Source organism: Malaclemys terrapin, chromosome 6 (assembly GCF_027887155.1).
Source record: "Malaclemys terrapin pileata isolate rMalTer1 chromosome 6, rMalTer1.hap1, whole genome shotgun sequence".
Taxonomy (NCBI): Eukaryota; Metazoa; Chordata; order Testudines; family Emydidae; genus Malaclemys; species Malaclemys terrapin.
Genome location: NC_071510.1, coordinates 56,413,096 through 56,437,992, shown reverse-complemented (window position 1 = coordinate 56,437,992; position 24,897 = coordinate 56,413,096). Strand labels below are relative to the sequence as shown.

Below are 24,897 nucleotides of genomic sequence, written 5' to 3'. Positions count from 1 at the left end.
AAGGAATTTTAACTGGCTGCTTAAAATTTGTATTGACTTTTTTGTTTTTAACACTAATTTAATTTTAATGACTGAGTATTTTAGAAAAGGACATCTTTGTTAGAGACTCAACACCCATAATGAAATTATGAGAGGTCAAAATACACAGTTCTGGTACACACAGAAGGGCTCTTCCTGCTACTTCAGGGAAAACCAACTTGACATTTTGGCCATTTCTATGGTTAAAAAACTCAAGCAGAAAAAGCAAATTTAGAAAGGGAATTTTAAAGAAAAATACACCACCACACAAGAAAAAAGGGCACAAACACAGTTTTTAAAAAATGGAGGTCATCTTTAACAAAGAAAGAAAGAGATGGGGAAAAAAAGTAATTTAAGGAAAACCATGCATTTTTATAACAACCCATCAAGTGGTTCAGCTTGGAAAACATTGTTCTATGTTACTGAAACACCTTAAACTATGCTGTTAAATCAATTTATTTACACCCATGACGTGCACTAATTTTTAGTCAATAACAAATACCAGCAGTGGGGGCAATGCTAATGACCGCATTAACCAGATGTCACACAACAGAAACCAATTTTGGCTTTATAAATGGCCTGGATGGCTCTCAATTTTGGCATGCAAAGTTATATCATCACACACTAAGATGCGATGGGCTCTACAGTTAGTCCTGTTTCAAATCTCTGCTGGGGGAATTAAATTGCGGGCCATATGCGATACGGCTAAAGTGTACGGCACCACCACTATTCTCTGATTCCTAGGCAATACGGTCTCATTCTTTCCATTTGTTTGTATCCATCTGTTATCTGTCTTATATTTAGATTGTAAACTCTTAGGGACAAGGACTGTCTTTTTGTTCTGTGTTTGTACAACACCTGGCACAATGGGATCCGGGTCCAATACTGTGGCTTTTAGGTGCTACAATAATATATATAATAAATAACAAAATTATCCCTCTCTAACAGATCTTCCAGGCTTTGCCTTTAAACATCAGAACACTGCACATCTATCTCCCACTGAATTAATAATTTTATACTGAAAATTGGGAATAAGCATCACAGTATTGATGAGGAAGAGCAAGGAAAGCTTGGGGTATTCAGTAACTTGGCATTGTGCATCACTGAGAAAAGACTGCAGTTAAAGAGACACAGTACTGGGCTATTTTGATTATCACTTCAAAAGTTTTTTCTCTTACTTAATTGGCCTCTCAGAGTTGGTAAGATGACTCCCACCTTTTCATGCTCTCTGTATGTGTATCTATCTATCTATCTCTCTCCTCAATATATGTTCCATTCTATGCATCCGAAGAAGTGGGCTGTAGCCCACGAAAGCTTATGCTCAAATAAATTTGTTAGTCTCTAAGGTGCCACAAATACTCCTGTTCTTTTCACTGTTGACTTAACTGCCCTTCTGGTCTATTGTTCTTACACGGAACCTAAGCAGGGCCGTCCCTACCCATACGCAAAGTATGCACCTGCGTAGGGCACCAGGAAATTTAGGGCACCAAATTTCCTGGTGCCCTACGCAGTTGCATGCTGCTCCAGCCTCTGCTCTGCCTCTTCCACATGGCCGCCGCCCCAGCCCCGCCTCTTCCCACCCCTGCTCCGCCCCAGCCCTGCCCCCACTCCACCCTTTCCCCAAAGCCCCTGCCCCTGCTCCACCTCTTCCTGCCCCTGCTCCATCCCCACTCCAGCCAGCCCTTCCCTGAGGACTGCAGGAGGGGTCAGGCTCCCTGCACTCACCAGCGGCAGGAAGTAGAGCGACCTGGCCCCAGCCTGCTCTGCTCCCCTGGCCGGCGAGGAGCCAGGGGAGCAGAGCAGGCTGGGGGCGGGTCACTCCACTTGGGGGCCGGCCCCTCCCCCACCCCACCCCCAGAGGCCTGGGACCAGCTCTCCCCTGCATGGAGGTCTGGGGCCCTACACAGCCCCATCGCGCTGGGGGGGAGCAGGGCTGTGTAGGGCACCAAAATGGCTAGGGACGGCCCTGCACCTAAGATTCCTCTAACAAAGAGATCAGAGAAACAAAAACTTATTTTTCTTTATTTTTTGCATTTGATTACTTGGGCATACAACAGTACTTTCAGTATCATGAGTTTCACTGTTCCACTGTAGTCAAGTTTCCTCTGTATTTGTGAGTTTTTCACATGTGGGTCTTGCACACAGAAAATAAGAGAAAACAATTTTTGGAAATTGCTAAGGGTATACAGGGGCAGGTAAACAACTTTTACATTATATATATATTTCAACTGAATAGATTTCAAATTGATTGTGTCCCTTTAAATACGGTTGTAAAACCAAAGCCATGTGGGAAGGGAATTCTCAGTCTCAGTTCTGTATAGTAACTATATTTTCAAAACTGTACCTACAATCAAAAGAGTTGGATGGGGAAGTTGGAAAAGCCTTCTATAATAGATTTGGGAATGCCTATATGTGAATGAAGGTGTTTTCTTTTGTTTTCTTACGTGCTCTTCTGCAAAGTTATGGCAGAACTGGCTGCAGAATAAACATGGAAAAATATTTAGCCCAATTCCCTATTCGCAGACCCCATTTCATCTCTAATAAGAACCAATATAATGAAATGAAAACAAACCTCAGATTCCTAGGGTTTAAATTTGAGAACAAATCTCAATTATAAAGAGAGCATGCCAACGCTGACAACAGAACTCTTTTCAAAAATACAATTCATTTCTCCATTATTTATTATATAATGACAAAAACAAATTGTACCCAAATTCCACAAAGAGGAAGACTGTCAATCCAGCAATGTGAAAACTTGAACACCACATGTCGACAGCTTGTTCTGTACACAAAGGCAGCAAGGTGACTGATGGTTGTTTCCTGATCCATTTTCAGGCAAACAAGTAATCATCAGTGTAAGTACTTCTCACAGTGAAGGGCTGACTCCACTACTAGATGCAGGACCAAAAGCAGGACATAACCCAGGGCAACTGACTGTGAGAAACAAAATAATAAAAACAACCTCTAAGAAGTTTAGAAAGTTGGTAAGTGGTTTTCCCTTTCTCTTGGTGATTTTTATTTCCTCCAAGCAGTATGAACCAAGAAGCCCAGTGCCTTTTTGCACTCTTTAGAAGCATTTTAACAGAAGTCAATTAAAGCTTTCAAGGTTAACCTTATTTCTAAATTTAAAAATACTCCCTCTTAACAGTTGTTTCCAAGGGAAAATGCCCAATATTAGATACAAACAAAACAAAACCACATTGCTGTTTATCAGTGATTCTTAATGTTCCTATAATTGTAGTTTATAGTATTATAGTATCAAATATCCATATCAGCTGCCAAGTTTCAGGTTGACTTGCCTATAAATTATTCCTCATACCACTACTAAAAAGTAGCCCCACCAGTTCCTCCTCTTTTCTTTTTCCTCCACAACAATTAAAAACACATTGAAAACATTCCAAGTCCCAGCCAAACAATGAGATTATGCAGATGGGAACAGTAAATGCCTACAGTACACATGTGTGCAAACTGAACACCCTTAGACCATTTAAGAAATACCCATATGATAATCATCATTTGGTAAAAATTATATTTGGTGAAATCACAGCCACATTTAGTTACAAAGACCCATTATAAAATGTGACAGATTTCAATTGTCTGCTTCCCACATCCTAAAATTGAAACAGTCAGAGGAAAAAATGGTCTTATGTATGAAATCTTCTTATCAAACTGACTGGATTGATTGGCCTGGGATAAATGAAAAATAGGATAACAACAACTCTCTCTTTGTATCAGCCACAATATTGCTTGAAATCCGATGTGGTTTTTTGCTTTGGACTGGCTATCCTAAAAACTAGACTAATAAAACCACAGCCTTCTTATGACCTAGACAAAGAACAAATGCAGTAGTACATGCAGAATGTGACATTTTGTGTAATGATCCTAAAAGGGAACCAGTTATTTCAAATATTAGCCATCTTCAAAACATTAATTCCCAAGTATACTTCCCCTTGTCTAGAAAAGTATGTATTAGACTTAGCAAAGAACTCCAAATAAAATATCAACTCATCTCCTTTACCAACTGTAACTGTTCTCATTATAGCTGTAACCGCCACATCCTTTCTGTATTTGCATTCCCACAGCTAGTGTTTGAAAGCTCCTCAGCGAGCACATTTGGTTCATAGTTCCCACATGCAGAAGGATGTAGGATGTGCAGACATCCTACAAGCACATGCTGATCATTAAACAACTCATTTTACCAAATGGCTATATCACACACAAAATTATTCAAATTTCTCATAATTTCTGATCTTTGCCAAGTTCTTACACCTTAGTCTGTTACAACTCTTTCATCGTGCCCTGAAAAAGCCACATTGTAGGTTTTTATTTTTTGTAATGGGCTTTGAAGCAAAGGGGAAAGAAAGCTGAAAAAACGTAAGAGGCCAGGGCGACAAAATCCAAAATTCAACTGTGCATTATAAGCAATGGACCAGAATCTGATCTCAGTTATACTGGTGAAAATTCAGAATAACTTCATTGACTTCAGTGGAGTTCCTCTAGATTTAAAGCAGTAGTGCAAAAGGTCAGGCTTTGACCTAATTAAAAGTCAAAATCATAACTAGAGAAAATAGATACCTGATAATAAACCCAACGTTAAAATTAAATAAAAGGCCTATGTGCACCCTGCATTCATAAAAGGATTATGACAAATTTCAGCACACATGGATTCATGCAAACTATAATATAGACCTTCTATGGAAATGTGAAATTTGAGCAAATTTGAAAACGGCTAAATACATGCGTGCACCTGTGCTCCAAATGTCAAAACTAAAATATAAAGGAAAGTTAATCATCTATAGGCAATTTTTCATAATACACTGTTGTGCTGGTACACTGTTTTGGGAAAGGGTAAGAGAATAACCAAACATCCAGATATAGTAATCATATATTCCATTAAGCAAGGTCTGATTTTCTTTTTTTTTTCCCCTAGCGCGAACCATACAAATTATCTTACTCCTTTCACGCAATTTAGGCTCAAGCTACACTACCATTGTTGAGTTGCTAGTATTATATAGAGCATAACATTATTATTAATTATCATTATTCTAGCAGTATCCACAATTTGTTAGGCACTAACATGAAGATGCTGCCTCTGCCCTGGAGAATTTACATGTAAGAGCCTGATTCTCTACTTCCTTGCACTGCATGTAGTCATTTATCCCTGCAACCCTATCACATAATATCCGTAAACCCGTATTAAGATCCATAGGCATTCAAAACTATTTCACAATTTCATTGCTTCCTCAATTGTTTTAGAAGAGTGTTTTATGCAGGATGAAGAGAGATTAATGATATTTGGGCATTAATTTTTAATAAACAACAAGTGCTTTAAACTGGTAGAGCACTGAGAGAATGCAGATGGAATGTCATCCTTGCAAGTGTGCTTGAACTTTATAAAATACCATATTTCTGGCCCTAGACCTTTAACAAGAAGGGCTTCTTAAAGTCATTGAGGGTCAGAAGTTTAGTTTATTCAGCAAGAATAACACTATTAAGAGCTACTGCTCTTTCATGTCACCACAGTTAACACCCACACATTTCAACACTGGTTAATGCAGACCAGTAAAGGGAAGGTTGGAGCTGCTAAGGACAGCCATCTCTGCTGGAATATTCTAAAACAGAATTTACACTATGCTTTACAAACAATCTAAAAGGATCAATCTGCCTTATGAATCTGTTGTAGACATACACAGAGAGAAAGATGGATGGATGAGAGCATATAAAAGCAGGTAAATCTGACTCGCTATATTGATTTTTCAGAGGACACTGTAGAGCACTTTGGTGAGCTCTTATATATCATGGCAAAGGACCAAATGCCATTGTGCATATATCTCAAGGATGCTAGGATATATTATCAACTGATGCACTGTTGTATTATTTCATTATGTACTTTTATAAATAATCTGGTTTTCATTGCAGAGGAAGTTAAAACCACTACAAACTGAATACACTCAAAACAAACAGGAGACAATACTCACAATAGGATCTTTTAGTAGCTTTTAGCCATAATTTGGGAAATACCTTATTATTAGTTATTACATCAAAACTTGCAATGGTTTGAAGTACACATGCAGTATTTCTATACAGAAGCTTCCCGACTTACACAAGCATTCCGTTCCAGAACGCCTTGTGTAAGTCAAATTTTGTGTAAGTCGGGAACATATCTCCGACAATTACACGCGTCTCCCCCCCCCCTCCAAAAAAAAAAGCTTACAGAACTTTTTCCATAAGTCGGGTTTGCGTAACCCAGGGAGCGTCTGTAATTAACAACAGGAAGCTCGAATTTTAATAATGAGCTTTTAAAAACCAAAACGGAAACATCTGCATATCGCAGCATAATCTTCTCTCTATTTACTTCATTCTAAATCACCAGCCAATCAACATCTCATATTCCCCAAAGCTCTACAGCACTCCTATATGACCAAGTACCATCTAAGGATATTGGAGAAATCAGACTGGGTTAGCTAGCACTTCTGCAACCAATGGAACATTCCTTTTAAAACAAAAATATTTTCTCCTTAAAACAGGTTTCAAACAAGCAAAAGACAAATAATTGATAACATAACATAGGAATAATTTTAATACGGGTCTTTGGAATAGCTTTTATTATATAAACATGCAGTATTGATCAAGGTGCCTGGGTACCAGAATTGCTCCGTTTTATAGTTTTCACTTGTACCACTCATAGGAGCACACTCATAATATACATACCCCTCAAGAAAGACACAAAATAAAACTCTATTTTGCTAATGAGTTCTTAATATTATGATTAACTACATCATTAATTGAACATTCAGTCTTATACAAAGTCAGTTAACACAACACTTTAACAATAATGTTTTTAAGGATATGAACAGGCTCAGGGCATGGCTACACTGGAAACTTAAAAGCGCTGTCGCGGGAACGCTCCCGCGGCAGCGTTTTGAAGTGCGAGTGTGGTTGTGCACGAGCGCTGGGAGAGCTCTCTCCCAGCGCCCCTGGTAATGCACCTCCACAAGGGGATTAGCTCCCAGCGCTCAGAGCCTGTTTACACTAGTGCCTTTAAAGCGCTCAGACTTGCTGCACTCAGGAGGGTGATTTTTCACCTCCCTGAGCCAGCAAGTTAGAGCGCTATAAAATGTAAGTCTAGACAAGCCCTCAGTAACATTTATAAAACTGTGACAGACACTGCAGGTGATGGGAGTTGAATAGTCTTGAACCACCTCAGACAGGTACCACAGGGTAAGTCCCCTAATATACCTATCTAATATACAAGCCTAATTAAAAAAACAAAACAAACAAACACAATTTACCTTCTTCGGTTTCATGCCACACAATCCCTTCCAAGTTCACACTGGTCCCAGGCTCACAGGGTCCAAGGCATTCGGGTTCTGTTACTACTCCAACCTCGCAAGTATTTACACCCACTGAACGAGTCCGTACCAAAAGCTGTTCAACTGGTGCAGCAATATTGGATGAAGAGGAGGAAAAGTAGGAAGGCAGAATCTGAGGCGTGATACTGCTGGAAATCGGAGGTGGAGGTGCAGGCACTGTAAACAGGGGGTCAACCTGAAAACAACAGACAAACTTACTATAATGGTGCTGAGAGATTTTTTTTTTAATCAGTTTGCTTAGAATTATATCAACTTTAGAGTACATAGGTATTTAGTATATCATAGGATGATTTCAGTCTTGCACTCTCCATTTTTTTTACACAGATCCCACATGCTGCATATGAAAAAATTATAGAAAATCTGTCTTGCTAAACAAGACAAAACACTGAAGTTCTAAAAGAATATTCCCTGCAGCCTTAGACTACTAGCATGAAATAAAAAAAGAATTAAAGCCACTGTTTTTCTTGCCTCTGGCAGAAGACTGATTTGTGGATGGAAATTAGTTTTGCAAAATGGGAAGAGCATTTTTCTTCCTTAAGAAAAACATTTATGAAGACAGTACAAAGACATAGAAATGCCATGTTCTTCTGTACACCATACAGCACTGATGTACATGGAACAACTCAAATACCCTATGCCATGAAACATGATCTCTTGTCATTCAAGCTTTTAAAACACATTAGACTCATCCAGCTGATAACACTCGGACACAATTCTATCTACTATCTACTCACTTACAATGTCAGAGATTATGACTTTTTAAACAATCACAACTATCCCACTAATTTATAAGGCTTATCAACTCATACATTTTAGAAGAATAAAATTAGTTAGACAGTTACACTATATGCCGATTTAAAAACAGCACCACATTTTTGCAGTTAATTATACCTGTGCAACAGGAGATTTTTCTGCATGTGGGGCTTGATCCTGCAAGGTGCTGAGCATTTTGGTCTAACCTAGCAAAGTCCTTAGTCATGTGATGGGAATTTGTTTTAGTTTTCTATTCTGCATGCTCAGTCATATATTCACCCTTAAGCATTTCAAAGCTCAGTACTTTACCATGGACATAATGTTCTCTTCGTCACATAAAAACGGAAATAAAAGAGGAGGAAATGAGCTCCCAGTTAAACAGCTGAACCAGGCATCCTGTCAGCTTTTTGTTTATGTCAAGTAAACAATCCTGTATACAGTTGTACATTAAAAGGATAAACTAATGTTCATTTGGTACATCTGAGCCAAGACTCAACCAAGAAACACTTCACCCATTTGAATGTTAAAAGTTTCTGCTTTCAAACTTGTAATAAAATTTCTTTACCTCTATGTTCCTTCACTGTTCTGCATCCCTGATAGTAAAGGCATTTAGAAGTTACATCCCTATATGTTTTGATTTATGTTTCATGTAAATGCAGCTTAAAGCAGATCAAAGTTCACATTGATGGTTACTCTTTTAAAGCCAAGTTGACAAATGTACAGAGAGGGAGGGAGATTACAAAGCACATGCTAATATCTATATTCTTTATATCCCAGAATTTTCATGATGAGAAAAATCTAATGAAAATATGAAATGACAAAAAACTTCTCAAAATTGTAATTTGTTCCACTCTAACAACAAAGACAGCCAATTTCTCGTTTAAGCACCATTCATACAATTGAAAATTGACACTCTCTAGCTATGCACACAACTCTGAATATATATGTAAGCACTGAAATTATTTCCTTAAAAATCACTTATTCTTCATCTTAATTATTCATAAACAAATAGGAAGGAAATTATGATTGCAAGAGCACGAACAAGATGAAATGTAAAGATAACTGTTGGATTCTCATCTCAGTTACACTGGGGTAAGTGATGTAATTGAGATCAGATTCTTGTCCAACATACTTATGACATTAGGACTAACAACGTTTCTGAGCTAAAAATAATGGACCAAACTTCCGAAAAGCACGGTCTAAATTTTTACCCACAATTCTGCATGTATAAATTTTTTGCATGTAATTGCATTTCTCAACATGTGTTAGTTATGTATATGTAAAATGCATTTGCAGGTACAAGCAGCATATGTAATGGTCTGACCTACATGCACAAAAGCAATTTGCACACATTTTTTTTTTTTTTTTACTATTATACACTATTTAGTTTCTTGCAGTAATGGTTTAAAAATTAATTTTGTTTCATACAAGATAACATTACACATGGAGAAAAAAAAAATCAAGGAATGCAAATATTACAGCAATTTGTAAAACTGAAGGCCTGATTCTCCATTTCATTACGCCATGTTTACACCAGGGTGAGTCTACTGACTTCGATGGAGTTATTGTGGCATAAAAATGATGTGATACAGTACAGAATCAGAGCCTAGCATCCTTACACTTATCCTTCTGCCATCAAAGTTGCAGAGGTAGGCAATAATAAAAGAAAGCTTTACAGCATGGGCTGAAGCAGGCAGCTGAAATACCAGCTGACTCCCCAACAGCTGATCATTGCAAGATTTTCCTGAACTAAATATGAAATAAAAGAATACCTATGTATGAACAGCATTCAAAAGACACTGATTCTGTGCTACACAGATCCTGACAGTAGCTTGCTAGCAGAGAATTCCCTGGTGGTGGGGAACTACTAGCTGGGATAGAGCATATGGAACTGGCTCCTGTCATGGCAACCCTTGCCATCCGAGTGTAGCTCTGCATGGTAAATCTCCACTCCTAGTATAAAATGCCTTAGGGATCATATACCATTGACATAAAGTAGAGGAACTCCTAAGATGCTCTAACTCACGCTGGCACAGAACCAGGAAGTCATAACTGGCACAGGCAAAACTCTACTTATTTCCCTTCTAAGCTGTGTGCTGCAGAGGACAATTTGAGCCCTGTGCCTTTATAAAATTAAAAAAATGCTAAATGAATTGCCGGACTGATGATTTGCAGCGGGGAAAATTCCTGTGTCATAGAAGACATCATTCTTCTATAGGATAGGGTTACCATATCTCATAAATAAAAAAAGAGGACCCTCCACGGGCCCTGGCCCCGCCCATTTCCCCACCCTCTAGCCCCGCCCCAACTCCTCCCCTTCCCCACCCTAATTCCGCCCCCTCCTTCCTCCCACTCCCAGCCAGGGGGAAAGGGCTGCCCCAGCCCTACCAGCTTCAGGGTTTGCCAGGCAGCCCCCAGACCCTGCGCGCCCAGCCGGTGCTTCCCCAGCACAGCTGGAGCCCAGGAGGGGAAGCGCCCAACCGGGGGCGCAGGGTCTGGAGGCTGCCCGGCAAACTGTGAAGCCAGTAGCGCTCGGGCTTTGGGCAGCCCCTATGCCTCCGGACCCTGCGCCCCCAGCCGGGCACTTCCCCTCCCGGGCTCCGGCGGCGCAGGGTCCGGAGGCACGGGGGCTGCCCGAAGCCGGTAGCTCTCGGGCAGCCTGGCTCTTAAACAGAGCCGAAGAGGAGCAGAGCCTCCAGCCGCGGCGGCTCTGCTCCTCCCCGACTCTTCGGCTCTGTTTAAGAGCCGGGCTGCCCGAGCGCTACCGGCTTCGGGCAGCCCCCGTGCCTCCGGACCCTGCGCCCCCAGCCGGGCACTTCCCCGCCCGGGCTCCGGTGGCGCAGGGTCCGGAGGCATGGGGGCTGCCCGAAGCCGGTAGCACTCGGGCAGCCCGGCTCTTAAACAGAACCGAAGAGTCGGGGAGGAGCAGAGCCACCATTTTCCCGGACATGTTCGGCTTTTTGGCAATTCCCCCCGGACGGGGGTTTGACTGCCGAAAAGCCGGACATGTCCGGGAAAAGGAGGACGTATGGTAACCCTACTATAGGATGTACTCATCACAAAGAGAGGAGAAACACTAAATATTTGCTTCTGCAGAGCTAGAAACAAAAGGACATATTTTAAATGGACAAAGACAATATGGCAGACTTTGTAATACTTTGGAAATGGGAAAAACAAACAATTGAAAGGGAAAGAAGTGCATATTTGATACTGTACCCCTTTAGCTATTGTTATAAATAGTTTTATTCAGTGTTAGTTTCTCTCCACTTACTAATAAATATTTAGATTTTATTGTTACAAATACAATTCAGCCATAAGGAACCAGGGGGGGGAGCTGCAGTGAATATTACAGTAAAAGGAAAAAGATTGCTCTGTGGAATTAATATAAAAATAAATCATTAGTAGAGAGAAAGATTTTACTGTCCTTCTGAGTTTGTGCCTGAAGTGAACATTTCCTCATTCATAATAAAAGTTGTGTGTAGCTTCACTAGTGCTCCAGTTTCCAATATTTTAAAATTATTTTAAAAAATTGCTTGATAATCATAAAGTGATAGTTCTCAGTGATCATTGTGGTGTCACAAGTGTTTTTTTATGAATGCTCAAAAGGGAACTGATGTAATCTATTAGAGTTAAAAAGAGAGGCAGGAAGGCCGCCATCTCCAGTGGAAAAAAGGCACATAAGTTTCACATCTGGTGGTGGCAGTCTGTCAACCTGAGGAAAGTTAACGTCAAGAACAGACGCTCTGCCGTTTCTCACTGTTATTTTTGCATGATTATTCCCAGGTGCTGGTACATGCTGAGCAGTAGCCTTGCTATTTATCACACAAGAGATTCCAAGGGGCGGTGGGAGTTGAAACACAGGAAGGTTATTTACACAGATCGTAGCTCTTAATGTACATAATCAAAGGGCTTAAAAAAAAAATCTACAGAAATATTAAAGCAATATTTTCTACATTCACCTTATTTCAAGGGCTTTTGAGAGCTGATTAATAATGAAGGCTACAAAACTGGAGTGTTGTTTGTGGCAGCTTTCCATTACAGAAAGTTTGATTGTATCAAGCAGTGGTGGTTCTCAGGACTAGAAAGCTGACTGCAAATGAAGAATGTCTGCCAATGAAGGGATAGTAAGTGCTCCAGTGAGCACATCTCCATCTGAAGATGACAAAAAGATGGCTGCACTATGGATGCATTGGTGACTGTATTTGGGTGGGAGAGTTTTAAGAGAGAAGAAATGTCATCTTAAGTGGAAACATGTGAGGATCTTAATGTATGCAGATTTCCTTCCATTTCTCATTAGTTTTATTTTAGATACTGAAATTAAGCTCTGTGCATGACAGCCAGTCTTTCTGATGCAGTCACTAATCTCTAGAAGTACAGTCTTGGAACTTTAAAATTCTGCCTCTCCTACAGGTAGGTTTCCTGACCTGCAGGGTGGATTCCATTGAACAACACTGAGTTCCTGTAAAAAAAGATAAGGCCTTCTGTCCTGTAGGAAGGAAGCATGTCTCCAAGGGCCTCACTACACTTTTGGAAAACCCATGCTGATGAAAAAAATAATCTGGACTGTACACAAACCTATGGATCCTGGGGTTGTGGTGACTGAAAAGTGATTTAGAATTTTGTTCTAATAAAAATGTTCTGACCTTTTCAGAGACTGTAAATAGATTACTTTAAATTATTAAATATGTCTTTGCTGTTACCTGGATATTTAGTTTATTTATTTAAACGTATTAAATATTTTTAAAAGGTATCTTGCTGAAACTCTAGATGTTCTTGACACAAATTGCAAAAGCAGGATAAATTATTAGCAGCCATAAAATAGCCAAGAAACCTTCAACTATCAGCCCTGGTCCAGCAAAACACATAAGCAGGTTCATACTATAAGTATTTAAATAGTCTCACTGAAGTCATGACAACCGTCTTGCTGAATTAGGATCCACAGATCATGCCCCCCCCCCCCCCCACTTTTGAAAAAGGCTGAGTGAATAGATGTCCCTTGGAGAATGCTCTGAAGATCAACAGAACTGAACTATTTCGGACCAAGGTAGAGAAGTAGGTTCCAAGCTGAAAGCCCTTTACGGAGAACACTCTGCCACCAAACCTCCTCTTCTAAATCATAATGAATCTAGCTTGAGCACTTCTAGCTAATGCGGTCTTGGGATGCATTAGGCGAGGTATTTCTAGGAGGGATAAGGAGGTGCTGCTTCCGTTATACAAGGCACTGGTGAGACCTCATTTGGAGTACTGTGTGCAGTTCTGGTTTCCCATGTTTAAAAAGGATGAAGATCAAACTGGAACGGGTACAGAGAAGGGAAAATCTGTCGTATGAAAGGAGACTCGAGGAGCTCGGTTTGTTTACCTTAACCAAAAGAAGGCTGAGGGGGGATATGATTGCTCTCTTTAAATATATCAGAGGGATAAATACCAGGGAGGGAGAGGAATTATTTCAGCTCAGTACTAATGTGGACACGAGAACAAATGGATATAAACTGGCCGTCGGGAAGTTTAGGCTTGAAATTAGACGAAGGTTTCTAACCATCATAGGGGTGAAGTTTTGGAACAGCTCCGAGGGAAACAGTGGGGGCGAAAGACCTCTCTGGCTTTAAGATTAAGCTTGATAAGTTTATGGAGGGGATGGTTTGATGGGATAAAGTGATTTTAGTCAATAGGTCAATAACGTGCCATCGCTGGTAATTAGTAACAATGGTCAATGATGGGATATTAAAAGTTACTACAGAGAACTTTTTCCAGAGTGTCTGGCTAGAGAATCTTGCCCACATGCTCAGGGTTCAGCTGATCGCCATATTTGGGGTCGGGAAGGAATTTTCCTCCAGGGTAGATTGGCAGAGGCCCTGGAGGTTTTTCGCCTTCCTCCGCAGCATGGGGCAAGGGTCGCTTGCTGGAGGATTCTCAGCGATTTGAAGTCTTTAAAACATGATTTGGGGACTTCAACAGCTGAGTCAAGGGAGAGAATTCTTCCAGGATGGATGGGTCAGCTTTTGTGGCTTGCATCATGCGGGAGATCAGACTAGATGATCATAATGGTCCCTTCTGACCTTAGAGTCTATGAGTCTAGTGATAACTGCAGCAGCATTGCGGGGGGAAAGAGACAATTTTTTCAGGCACAAAAGGTACCAAGACATTTTATGGGTCATTTTATGGCATGCCTGGAAATGAAAGCATCACCCTTCCCAAAACACACCCTTCATTTTAATTAAAAAAAGGCCCGTAAGGAGGACTGCAATGTACAAGAAAATGCCAGCGGCATTCACCTTTTTTTACAGATTTATGAGCTCACGTTTAATGAAACCACTGGTTCTCAAGTAGGGCTGGGGGAGCTCGAAAAATCTGTCCTTCAAGCAAGCTCTCCTTTTCTCCAAGTGGCTTTCCAAGATTTCCAAGGCCAAGCAGAGATTAATTTGGTTTTACTTTAAAGTATGCCTGTCCTCCCTCAACAGAGCACTGAAACAAAGGCCCTAGAAGGCCTGATTCTAATCCCATTTACGGCGTGTAAATCAGAAACTATTGAAATTAATGGAATTAAATTATGGGAAAACAAGTGTGAGAGGAGAAACTGACCAAGAATTTATGGATACAGATCTAAAAACCAATGCTCTCCTTATTCTCCCACTTAACGAAACTGACCATATGAAATAATTCCTTCACAGAAGAATAATCTCAGGCTCATCTGAAAAATCTCAATTTAATTTCAGTTCACATATCTCAGACTTAAATAACTATCAGCCTTGTAACTCTCAATAATCCATCCAAATTTACTGGTCTGACACAATAGCTCAACAGAATCGGGTACCAAATAACCAAATGTAAAGTGCAGCTGCTTTTTCAATCATTTTGAAAGCTTTGGTCACTACTCAACTGCAGTGCTATCTAAAGACAATGTAAAACAAACCAATATTCTTCTCAACATTGAGAAAAATGTCAGTGCAGCATGAAATATGAAATACTTAGGACGGAAGAATCCATGCACTGCTACAGACTAGGGACCGAGAGGCTAGGCAGCAGTTCTGCAGAAAAGAACCTAGAGGTTTACAGTGGACGAGAAGCTGGATATGAGTCAACAGTATGCCCTTGTTGCCAAGAAGGCTAATGGCATTTTGGGCTGTATAAGTAGGAGCATTGCCAGCAGATCTAGGGACGTGATCATTCCCCTCTATTCGGCACTGGTGAGGCCTCATCTGCAGTTTTGGGCCCCAGAAGGATGTGGAAAATTGGAAAGAGTCCAGCGGAGGGCAACAAAAATGATTAGGGGGCTGGAGTACATGGTTTATGAGGAGAGGCTGAGGGAACTGGGATTATTTAGTCTGCAGAAGAGAAGAATGAGGTGGGATTTGATAGCTGCTTTCAATTACCTGAAAGGAGGTTCCAAAGAGGATGGATCTATCTAGACCAGGGGTCAGCAACCTTTCAGAAGTGGTGTGCTGAGTCTTCATTTATTCACTCTAATTTAAGGTTTTGCGTGCCAGTAATACATTTTAACCTTTTTAGAAGGTCTCTTTCTATAAGTCTATAATATAACTAAACTATTGTTGTATGTAAAGTAAATAAGGTTTTTAAAATGTTTAAGAATCTTCATTTAAAATTAAATTAAAATGCAGAGCTCCCCGGCCTCGTGGCCAAGGCCCAGACAGTGTGAGTGCCACTGAAAGTCAGCTCGCGTGCCGCCTTCATGCCATAGGTTGCCTACCCCTGATCTAGACTGTTCTCAGTGATACCAGATGACAAAACAAGGAGTAATGGTATCAAGTTGTAGTGGGGGAGATTTAGGTTGGATATTAGGAAAAACTTTTTCACTAGGAGGGTGGTGAAACACTGGAATGGCTTACCTAGGGAGGTGGTGGAATCTCTTTCCTTAGAGGTTTTTAAGGTCAGGCTTAACAAAGCCCTGGCTGGGATGATTTAGTTGGGGATTAGGTCCTGCTTTGAGCAGGGGGTTGGATTAGATGACCTCCTGAGGTCCCTTCCAACCCTGATATTCTATGATTCTATGTATGGGAAATATAAAGAAATCTTTTGTAAGCGACATATGCTGCTTAAAATCCTCAGTGCTGTACAAGTTTGATATTGTACAAAAAGGGTCAATTTCCCCTATCTTAAAGATTTACTGTAACAGTCCAACAGCTGGGTTATAGTTCCTCCCAGGTGGCAAATAGATACAATACACAAAAGTATTTTGATGATAACATATCCTCATATATTATATATATATAATATATATATATATATAAGGCTCTAACTGTCTCTCAGATTTGAGATGAACACTTCAAAAATTGTTCCATAGAAACTGGACTGAAAACATAGGAAACCAACTATGTTAATGATAATTCACAACACGAACTAAAACCTTTCAATAAATTCTAATGCAGAAATGAACTTGAAAAATAGATGCTAATCTACAACACTGCAAGACCTGTAGAGAAGATCTTGGGGGGGGGGGGGGGGGGAAGAGAAGAAAGAAAAGAAAAATTAACAGGCAATGGTAAAAAAAAATCCTCTTCTTTCTTTGATCTTCTATACAAGTCCAGATGCTTGGGCTTCCCAAAGCAGCTCACTCCTTTTTAGGATGGGACAGATTAGCATTTGACAGCTGCCTGCAATATTCTGCTGCCAAAGACTGCATCTGCAGAAGCCTGTTTGTCAACTCCAATGTTTGGCAGAGGCATGGGATGATGGCCAGATGGCCACCTTGCCAATTTCTAATAAAGATACTTCTCCTGTCCCAACCAAAGAAAATCCCATTGATTGGGATGAGTATCCCTTAAAAGTCTCTGTCACAACCTTTCTCCACGGTAACATAAGCTTTCCTGATCCACTTCAAAATGGTCACCTCAGGCTGCCTGACTCTTCTTTAGACCTTAGTGCAAAATAAACAAACAGTCTCTGAAACTCCCTAAATCTAAGGATATGTCTTCACTACCAACATTAAAGCACTGCCGCAGCAGCGCTTTAACATGGCTACGTAGTCACGGCACCAGCGCTGGGAAAGCCATTAAAAAAAAAAAAAAAAAAATCCATCCCCACAAGGGGACTGGCTCCCAGCACCAGTGCACTGTCTACACTGTCACTTTACAGCGCTGAAACTTGCATCGCTCGGGGGGTGGGGGGGGGGGGAGGGGATGTTTTTTCACACCCCTGAGCAAGAAAGTTTCAGCGCTGTGAAGTGCCAGTGTAGACAAGCCCTCTGGAGACAGCAAGACAATGAGTCTACCTTTCTTTTTACTGTTTGGGTTTGGGTGTATAAAATAAACTCCTGTTTCATATGGAAGTCTGATGATATCTTGAGTCTGAATTATGGAGAGTTCTAAGCACAAGCTTGTCCCAGTGAAGGATCAGTTATGGTTCTTTGCCAGAAGGTGCCTGGAGTTCTGTAATCACTCCAGATAAGCATTCCACAACAAGGAAAATAAATGTACATAGATATTTTCCTCAGAGGTCTGAAGAAGGAGCCTTCAGGATGCTAATCGCCAAGTTCAAGTGCCATTCAGGGACCACGCAATGCACTACTAGATTCAGTTTATGAAAAGTCTTCAGAAAGCTGAAATAAATCAGGGTCCCTGCCTATGGAAATGCTGCTGTCCAGCCACTGAAAGCTGCTACTGCTGATGATTGAACCTTGAAGCAGCTGGTACTTAAGTCCACGTCCAGCCTAGCTTGTAGAAACTCCAGATCTCTGGTACTGTGACATGGAGTGAATACGTCCTTGCTCTGTCACATCACCAACATAAGGTTTTCCAATCTCAGGTACATATGTGAAGATGATGGCACCATGATAGTAATAACCTTACCTGATAAGCTTGTCTTCTTCAGGTTTTCACTCTCAATATCCAGGGTTACAGAGCAAATCACCAGAGATCTTCAAGGCAAATAGGCCGTTGGCACACTAGTTCTCTTACTGGAAGTCAAATCCAGCTACTCACTGATATGATTGCTGTATCCTGGGACAGAGGTCTCTTCAGCCAGTACAGAGCCAGTGAAGATGCTCTATGACTCAGTAATCGCTCACAGATTCATAGACTTTAAGGCCATATGGAACCATTATGACCATCTAGTGACCTCCTGAATATTGCAGGCCACAGAACCTCAGCCACCCACTCCTATAACAGACCCCCTAACCTCTGGCTGAGTTAGTGAAGTCCTCAAATCATGATTTAAAAAGACTTCAAGTTACAGAAAATCCACAATTTACACTAGTTTAAACCTACAGTGATCCGCGCCCCATGCCACAGAGGAAGGCGATCCCCCCCCCACACACACCTCCACCCCCACCCCGCCCCGGGTGTCTGCCAATCTGATCCAGGAGGAAATTCCTTCCCAACCCCAAATATGGCGATCAGTTAGACCCTGAGCATGTGAGCAAGACCCATCAGCCAGACACCTGGGAAAGAATTCTCTGCAGTCACTCAGAGCTCTTTCCATCAGCAGCTGATGGAGATATTGGCTGCTAGCAGTAGCAGATTGCCTACAATGGCATGTAGCCAGTCTCACCATACTATCTCTCTACAGGATTCTTTACTGGGGTAATGATGTAAGTGAGGTTGAAGCCTCATAGGATAGCTACAGAATCTATTTTAAATCTGCTCTGGCCTCCTTAGCATCCACTAAATGCATCTGTACTTTTCTGTTCTTTCTGGGCATCATCGGGTCAACTTGTGGTCTGTGCCCCACTTTTTCCCACATTCAGTCAAACACTGTGATTTAGCTCCTAGTCTCCTCAATTCAGATGTGTCGTCAATTCAGGTGCATCGTGTTATTTTTATTTCCTGCAATGTGGATTGCCAAAACGAGGGTTCTATACCGTTGGACATTTCATGACTCCATGTGCTCCCCCGATGCATGCCACAAACTTCGCATTGTCTGACTAGATCCTTACAGATGAGACTTTCAATATGTTCTGAAAATGCTATGTCTTGTTGTCTGGTGTATTTATGGATCACTTACTTTCTTTTCGTGCCCATTGGCAGTGTCCTAATTAAAAGCTAGATATTATTATTATATATTATTATAAAAGCTAGATATTAGTATTGTCATTATGTAAATCATGACACATACTCATAAAACCACCACATGACAAAATAAAGTACAACAAAAAATGTCCTCTCTGTTTTCTTTCACAATCTGTTAGTTCTAATCTTGAAAAGGGATTTGTATAATTACTATCCCACTATAAACTTGAATAACCATAGTTGAAAACAAATAGATAACAAAATACTCTTTTTTTCCCCCAATACAGTTTGCAGTATTTAAGGAACCTTAAATTATCATAATGATCAAATTCTGCTTTCAGTTACACTGGTGTAGATCCATAGTAACTCAACTGAGGTACAACAGAAAGCAGAATTTGGCCCACTGTGTTTCTTTTAATTGGCAGGGAGGAAGTTAGCTTTTCAAGAGATTTTTAAGGGGCATAAAAAACTTTTGAAAATAATCCAAGCGCAGTGAAGATTTTGAACTGGAAAATAATATATGTGAGAAAGAAACTGCTAATAACCATTCCTCTCCAAGATGTTTATTTTCTCCCTCTTTCTAAATTGTATTTTGTGCTGACAAAAAGTGCCAGACTGATAGCCCTAAACCACAAAGATAGCTACACACACCAATGAAAGCTTCCCCACATTTACCTATCAGTATGCCTCAACTCTGAGCTAGAAGAACTTTTTTTTTTTTTTTTTTTGGGGGGGGGGGGGGGGGGGAGAACGACACCTGAGATTCTGTTCCCTGTTAATTCTTTTTCTCTCTGATGTAAATACCAATAAGGCTGTCAATTAATGCCAGGTGTAATTATAGTTTTATATGAAGACCATCTGTCCACTAGTAACTAAGATCACCAGATCATTTGTTTATAGGTCACTGAACAGACAGCTGATCGCCAAAGCTTTTCCTCACTATGCTGAATTCAAAGCAGTGGCCTGTCCTAGAGTAAAGGCATTGGAACCCATTAACCCAGTAGTTCTCAACCTGAAGCCCAATCAGCAAATAGCTACAGCCCAATCATGTGACCTCCTCATGGCCACACGGCTAGTATATATATTGCGTGGACATGGCCCATATATATTGCGTGGACATGGCCCACATAACACACAGAGAGCTGCATGTGTGGCGCACAGTGGTAATTAGGTTGAGAAACACTGCATTAACCCATGCCACCCAGTCTCTTTCTCAAACATGTTCCATATTTCTAATGTTTTGCTTTTTCACTGATACTGTCAAGGTGCTTATACAATAGGGTTACCATATCTCATAAACAAAAAAAGAGGACCCTCCACGGGCCATGGCCCCGCCCATTTCCCCACCCCCTAGCCCCGCCCAACTCCGCCCCTTCTCCACCCTAATTCCGCCCCCTCCTCCCTCCCACTCCCAGCCAGGGGGAAAGGGCTGCCCCAGTGCTACCAGCTTCATGGTTTCCCGGGCAGAACCCCAGACCCTGCACCCCCAGCCGGCGCTTCCCCAGCGCAGCTGGAGCCCGGGAGGGGAAGCGCCCAGCCGGGGGCGCAGGGTCTGGAGGCTGCCCAGCAAACCGTGAAGCCGGCAGCGCTTGGGCTTTGGGCAGCCCCTATGCCTCCGGACCCTGCGCCCCCAGCCGGGCACTTCCCCTCCGGGGCTCCGGCGGCTCTGCGTAACTTACACTGCATAAGTTACACAGAGCCGAAGAGGAGCAGAGCCCCCGCAGCTGGAGGCTCTGTTCCTCTTAGGCTCTGTTTAAGAGCCGGGCTGCCCCAGCGCTACCGGCTTCGGGCAGCCCCCGTGCCTCCGGACCCTGCGCCGCCGGAGCCCGGGAGGGGAAGTGCCCGGCTGGGGGCGCAGGGTCCGGAGGCAAGGGGGCTGCCCGAAGCCGGTAGCTCTCGGGCAGCCCGGTTCTTAAACAGAGCCTCCAGCGACTGGGGCTCTGTGTAACTGACACTGTGTCAGTTACACAGAGCCCCGGGGGCTGGAGGCTCCAGCCCCCGCGGCTCTGCTCCTCCCCGACTCTGTTTAAGAGCCGGGCTGCCCGAGCGCTACCGGCTTCGGGCAGCCCCCCTGCCTCCAGACCCTGCGCCCCCAGCCGGGCACTTCCCCTCCCGGGCTCTGGTGGCGCAGGGTCTCAAGGCACGGGGCTGCCTGAAGCCGGTAGTTCTCGGGCAGCCCGGCTCTTAAACAGAGCCTCCAGCGGCTGGGGCTCTGTGTAACTGACACTGGGTCAGTTTCACAGAGCCCCGGCGCCTGGAGGCTCCAGCCCCCGCGGCTCTGCTCCTCCCCGACTCTGTTTAAGAGCCGGGCTGCCCGAGCGCTACCGGCTTCGGGCAGCCCCCCTGCCTCCAGACCCTGCGCCCCCAGCCGGGCACTTCCCCTCCCGGGCTCCGGCGGCGCAGGGTCTGGAGGCACGGGGGCTGCCCGAAGCCGGTAGCGTTCAGGCAGCCCGGCTCTTAAACAGAGCCTAAGAGTCGGGGAGGAGCAGAGCCGCCATTTTCCCGGACATGTTCGGCTTTTTGGCAATTCCCCCTGGACGGGGGTTTGACTGCCGAAAAGCCGGACATGTCCGGGAAAAAGAGGACGTATGGTAACCCTATTATACAACCTCATCCCTATAAAATCTAAGCATCCAAGTATTTCTGGAGTTTATGCTTGCAACATTCCTGTTAGGGCATTATTATCTCCACTTTTCAGATGCAGAACTGAGGCACAGGAAGCCTGTGGTAGAGCCAGAAATTTAACCCAGATCTCCTAAAGCTCAATCCAGTAATTTAACCACACAAAAAATCCTTCCTCCTTTCTTGCATTACTTCATGGACTATTTTTATCAAACAGTGTGATAAAAACTAATGCAACTGTAACACCCGTCTTCCCCACATAAGAAAACATAAGAAAAGTCCTGTTTTGGGTAATTAATTATATTGTAAATTTCTTGTACCATACGCCATCATCCCATGCACCTTTTATTTCCTTCTCTCCCTTTTTCTATTTAGCTCACTCTGTGATCAATCCATTACAAGAACAACAACAAAAACACTTATTTACACTTGGTAGAAATTCAAATACTTTGCCCAAGTGAAATGAAAAATAAACATAATCCTAACTGTCATAAAATCATGAAATGCCTCTGGCAGTTCTATCAAAGTATGTAGACCTCCAGACCCTTTGAAGAAATGAAACTGCAGTTTATCAAGTGTGATTTATAAGCAACACTGATTTAGCTAGGAGATAACACTGCTGTCTAATCATTAGTAGTCAGACAACAGCCATGTGAACACATCAATTATGGGCCACTGCCAAAAGCCCTTGAGATCCTGGAGATTAACAGCCAATCCTCTGTTTTACAAGCTCACATCAAAAAGAATATTAATAAGAGGAGGGGCAACGTGAAAGCTTGTCGGAGTAATTCAGCCACTAAAACAAGGCTTTTTTTTTTTCTCCTTTTTTGCTCTGCCTTGAACAGGTCCATGAAAGAAGCTGGCATAAGCTACAAAGTGTGGAGCTGTCAATTTCTCAGAAAATGTTTTTCATTAACATATGAGAAGTTGTAAATGGCCACAAAAGCTCTGTTTGGTGTATAATGGCGACAACTTCTAAGTCCCTATCTTTAATGCATCCATTATACAAGAGCAATCATCATTCAAATATTTGCAAATTAACATCCATACACAGAAGCACTCACTGGCTTTTCCCTTCCCTCAAAATCAGAGATACTTGTAATCATAAACAAATTAGTCAGTCTCGAAGACATCCATCTAATAGACCTGACAAGTGAATTAAAATAACTACGAATGCTAATAAATAGTCATCTCCATATTCATTTTTTTTCTTCAAATGAAACAAAACATGGCACTTGGCTACTTGTGGAAAAATCCCATGATTGTTCCTTTCTTATTGAATTTTCTCTTATCCAGGGGTGGCTGAGGAAGCCCGACTAGATGTCTATTCTCATTATCATGTAAGGGAGGTGCATCGAGAGAAGAATACACCTCCAAAGGGAGAAGTAATACAATATTTATTCTTTCACAAAAATGTAAACATTCCCTGTGAGACAAGTTTCAACTGCACATTACTGGCACTTAAATAAAATAACAGCAACAATAATACTGTAATAGGCACACTCTTACAGCTTGATCCACTGAAGTCAGTCGGACCTTGTCTAGACTAGGATAAAAGGTGTTGTTTTAAATAAAATGTGTTAGCTAAACCCTAAGGTTCATTTCAACCAGCTAATCCATTTTAGGCTTTGTCTTCACTATGGAAAAAAGGTGCGTTCTTAACTCAAGCTAGCTAGAGTTACATGAGTTAGCGGGTTTCAGAGTAGCAGCTGCGTTAGTCTGTATTCGCAAAAAGAACAGGAGTACTTGTGGCACCTTAGAGACTAACAAATTGAGCATAATCAATTGAGATGATCTATCATCAGCAGGATGAAAAGCTGATGATAGCTCATCTCAATTGATTGGCTTCTTACAGTTGGTATGGCTACTCCCACCTTTTCATGTTCTCTGTATGTATAAATACTGCATCTTCTTTCTGTGTGTTCCATTCTATGCATCCGATGAAGTGGGCTCTAGCCCACGAAAGCTTATGCTCAAATAAATTTGTTAGTCTCTAAGGTACCACAAGTACTCCTGTTCTTTGAGTTAGCGGGTCAACTTAAACTCAACCTGCTAACTCATGTGTAAAACTACAAACTAGCTTTTCACTAAAATTGTATCCTAATTTAATTAATCTGAGTTAGCAAACTCAAATAAGATTTATTTATTTTTTTCCAGTAAGGACAAGACCTTAAAATACAACTTGCCCACCTACACTCAGATTTTACAGTCTTTTAGTTAAAATGTGCTAGCCAACTTTATTTATTTATTTATTTATTTATTTAATACCTGTTATCCCAGTCTAGACAATGCCTGGGAATATTTCCATGGGAACTGGATTGGGCTCTAGTGCTAGGAGTTCTCTTACAATCCCTTCCAAAAGTCATCAGGACCCCTCAAAAAAATAATACATTTTTACTTCAGAAAGTTTATTGTTGCCTTTGTTTCTATATAAGCCACCCATTTTAATATTTAGCTGTTTATTTTAAAGACAATATCTTTGGGAGAATATCTTTAAGTCAGTTATATTTACAGTGGCAACTCTGCTTGTGTTACTTCTGCTCTGATAAAAATCAGAAATGGTTCAAGCATCACGCACCTGCTAATGACAAAAATGCCTTCTCATAGTGGTCAGAAATATATTTTTTTTTAATTTATGCTTGTTTCAAACTTGTAATTTAACAACAATCTGCCTCAAAGGATAAAATCACCCAAAAACTGAAAATAATTGTTAATAAATGAAAAACCTTAATATTGAACCAATAAAGTTTCCTATACAGCTAGTGTGGCTATGTAATTGACATCATAACATCACATTAGGGTCCATGACACTTAAATTGTACTGTATTAGAGCTTATTTTATCAATTAACAAGCAAAATTGGGTCCAGAATACAATAGCCAAACTATAGAATGACTGCTGGTTTTCTCCAAATCTCCATAAATTCAGCCTCTACTAGAACCAAAACAAGTTACATGTTAAGAGCCAGATAATGGCTGGCCCTTGCATGGATTTGGGAAGGTACAAGAAGCCTTCCCTCCCTCACATGGTGAACCCAGTACAGGGATCAACCACAGTTGCAATCCCTGCGATCTCTTCAGCCAGTACCACTTGGGGTGCAGGGCTGGTATTACTTGGGATACAAAAGGGATGGGAAGATGGTATTGCCTCATAACTCCCTCTCCGGCACCT

At 41.6% G+C, this 24,897-nt stretch overlaps 1 protein-coding gene across 5 annotated transcripts in view; it reads right to left on the bottom strand.

The window, feature by feature from the left end:
* ZNF608 (zinc finger protein 608) overlaps window positions 1-24,897 on the bottom strand; it is a 116,174-nt gene that overhangs the window by 47,242 nt on the left and 44,035 nt on the right. For all 5 annotated transcript variants that reach the window (XM_054032159.1, XM_054032160.1, XM_054032161.1 and 2 more), the window contains one exon: window positions 7,311-7,566. In XM_054032159.1, coding sequence (XP_053888134.1) covers window positions 7,311-7,566 — 256 coding nt within the window. The remainder of the gene's footprint in view (window positions 1-7,310; window positions 7,567-24,897) is intronic.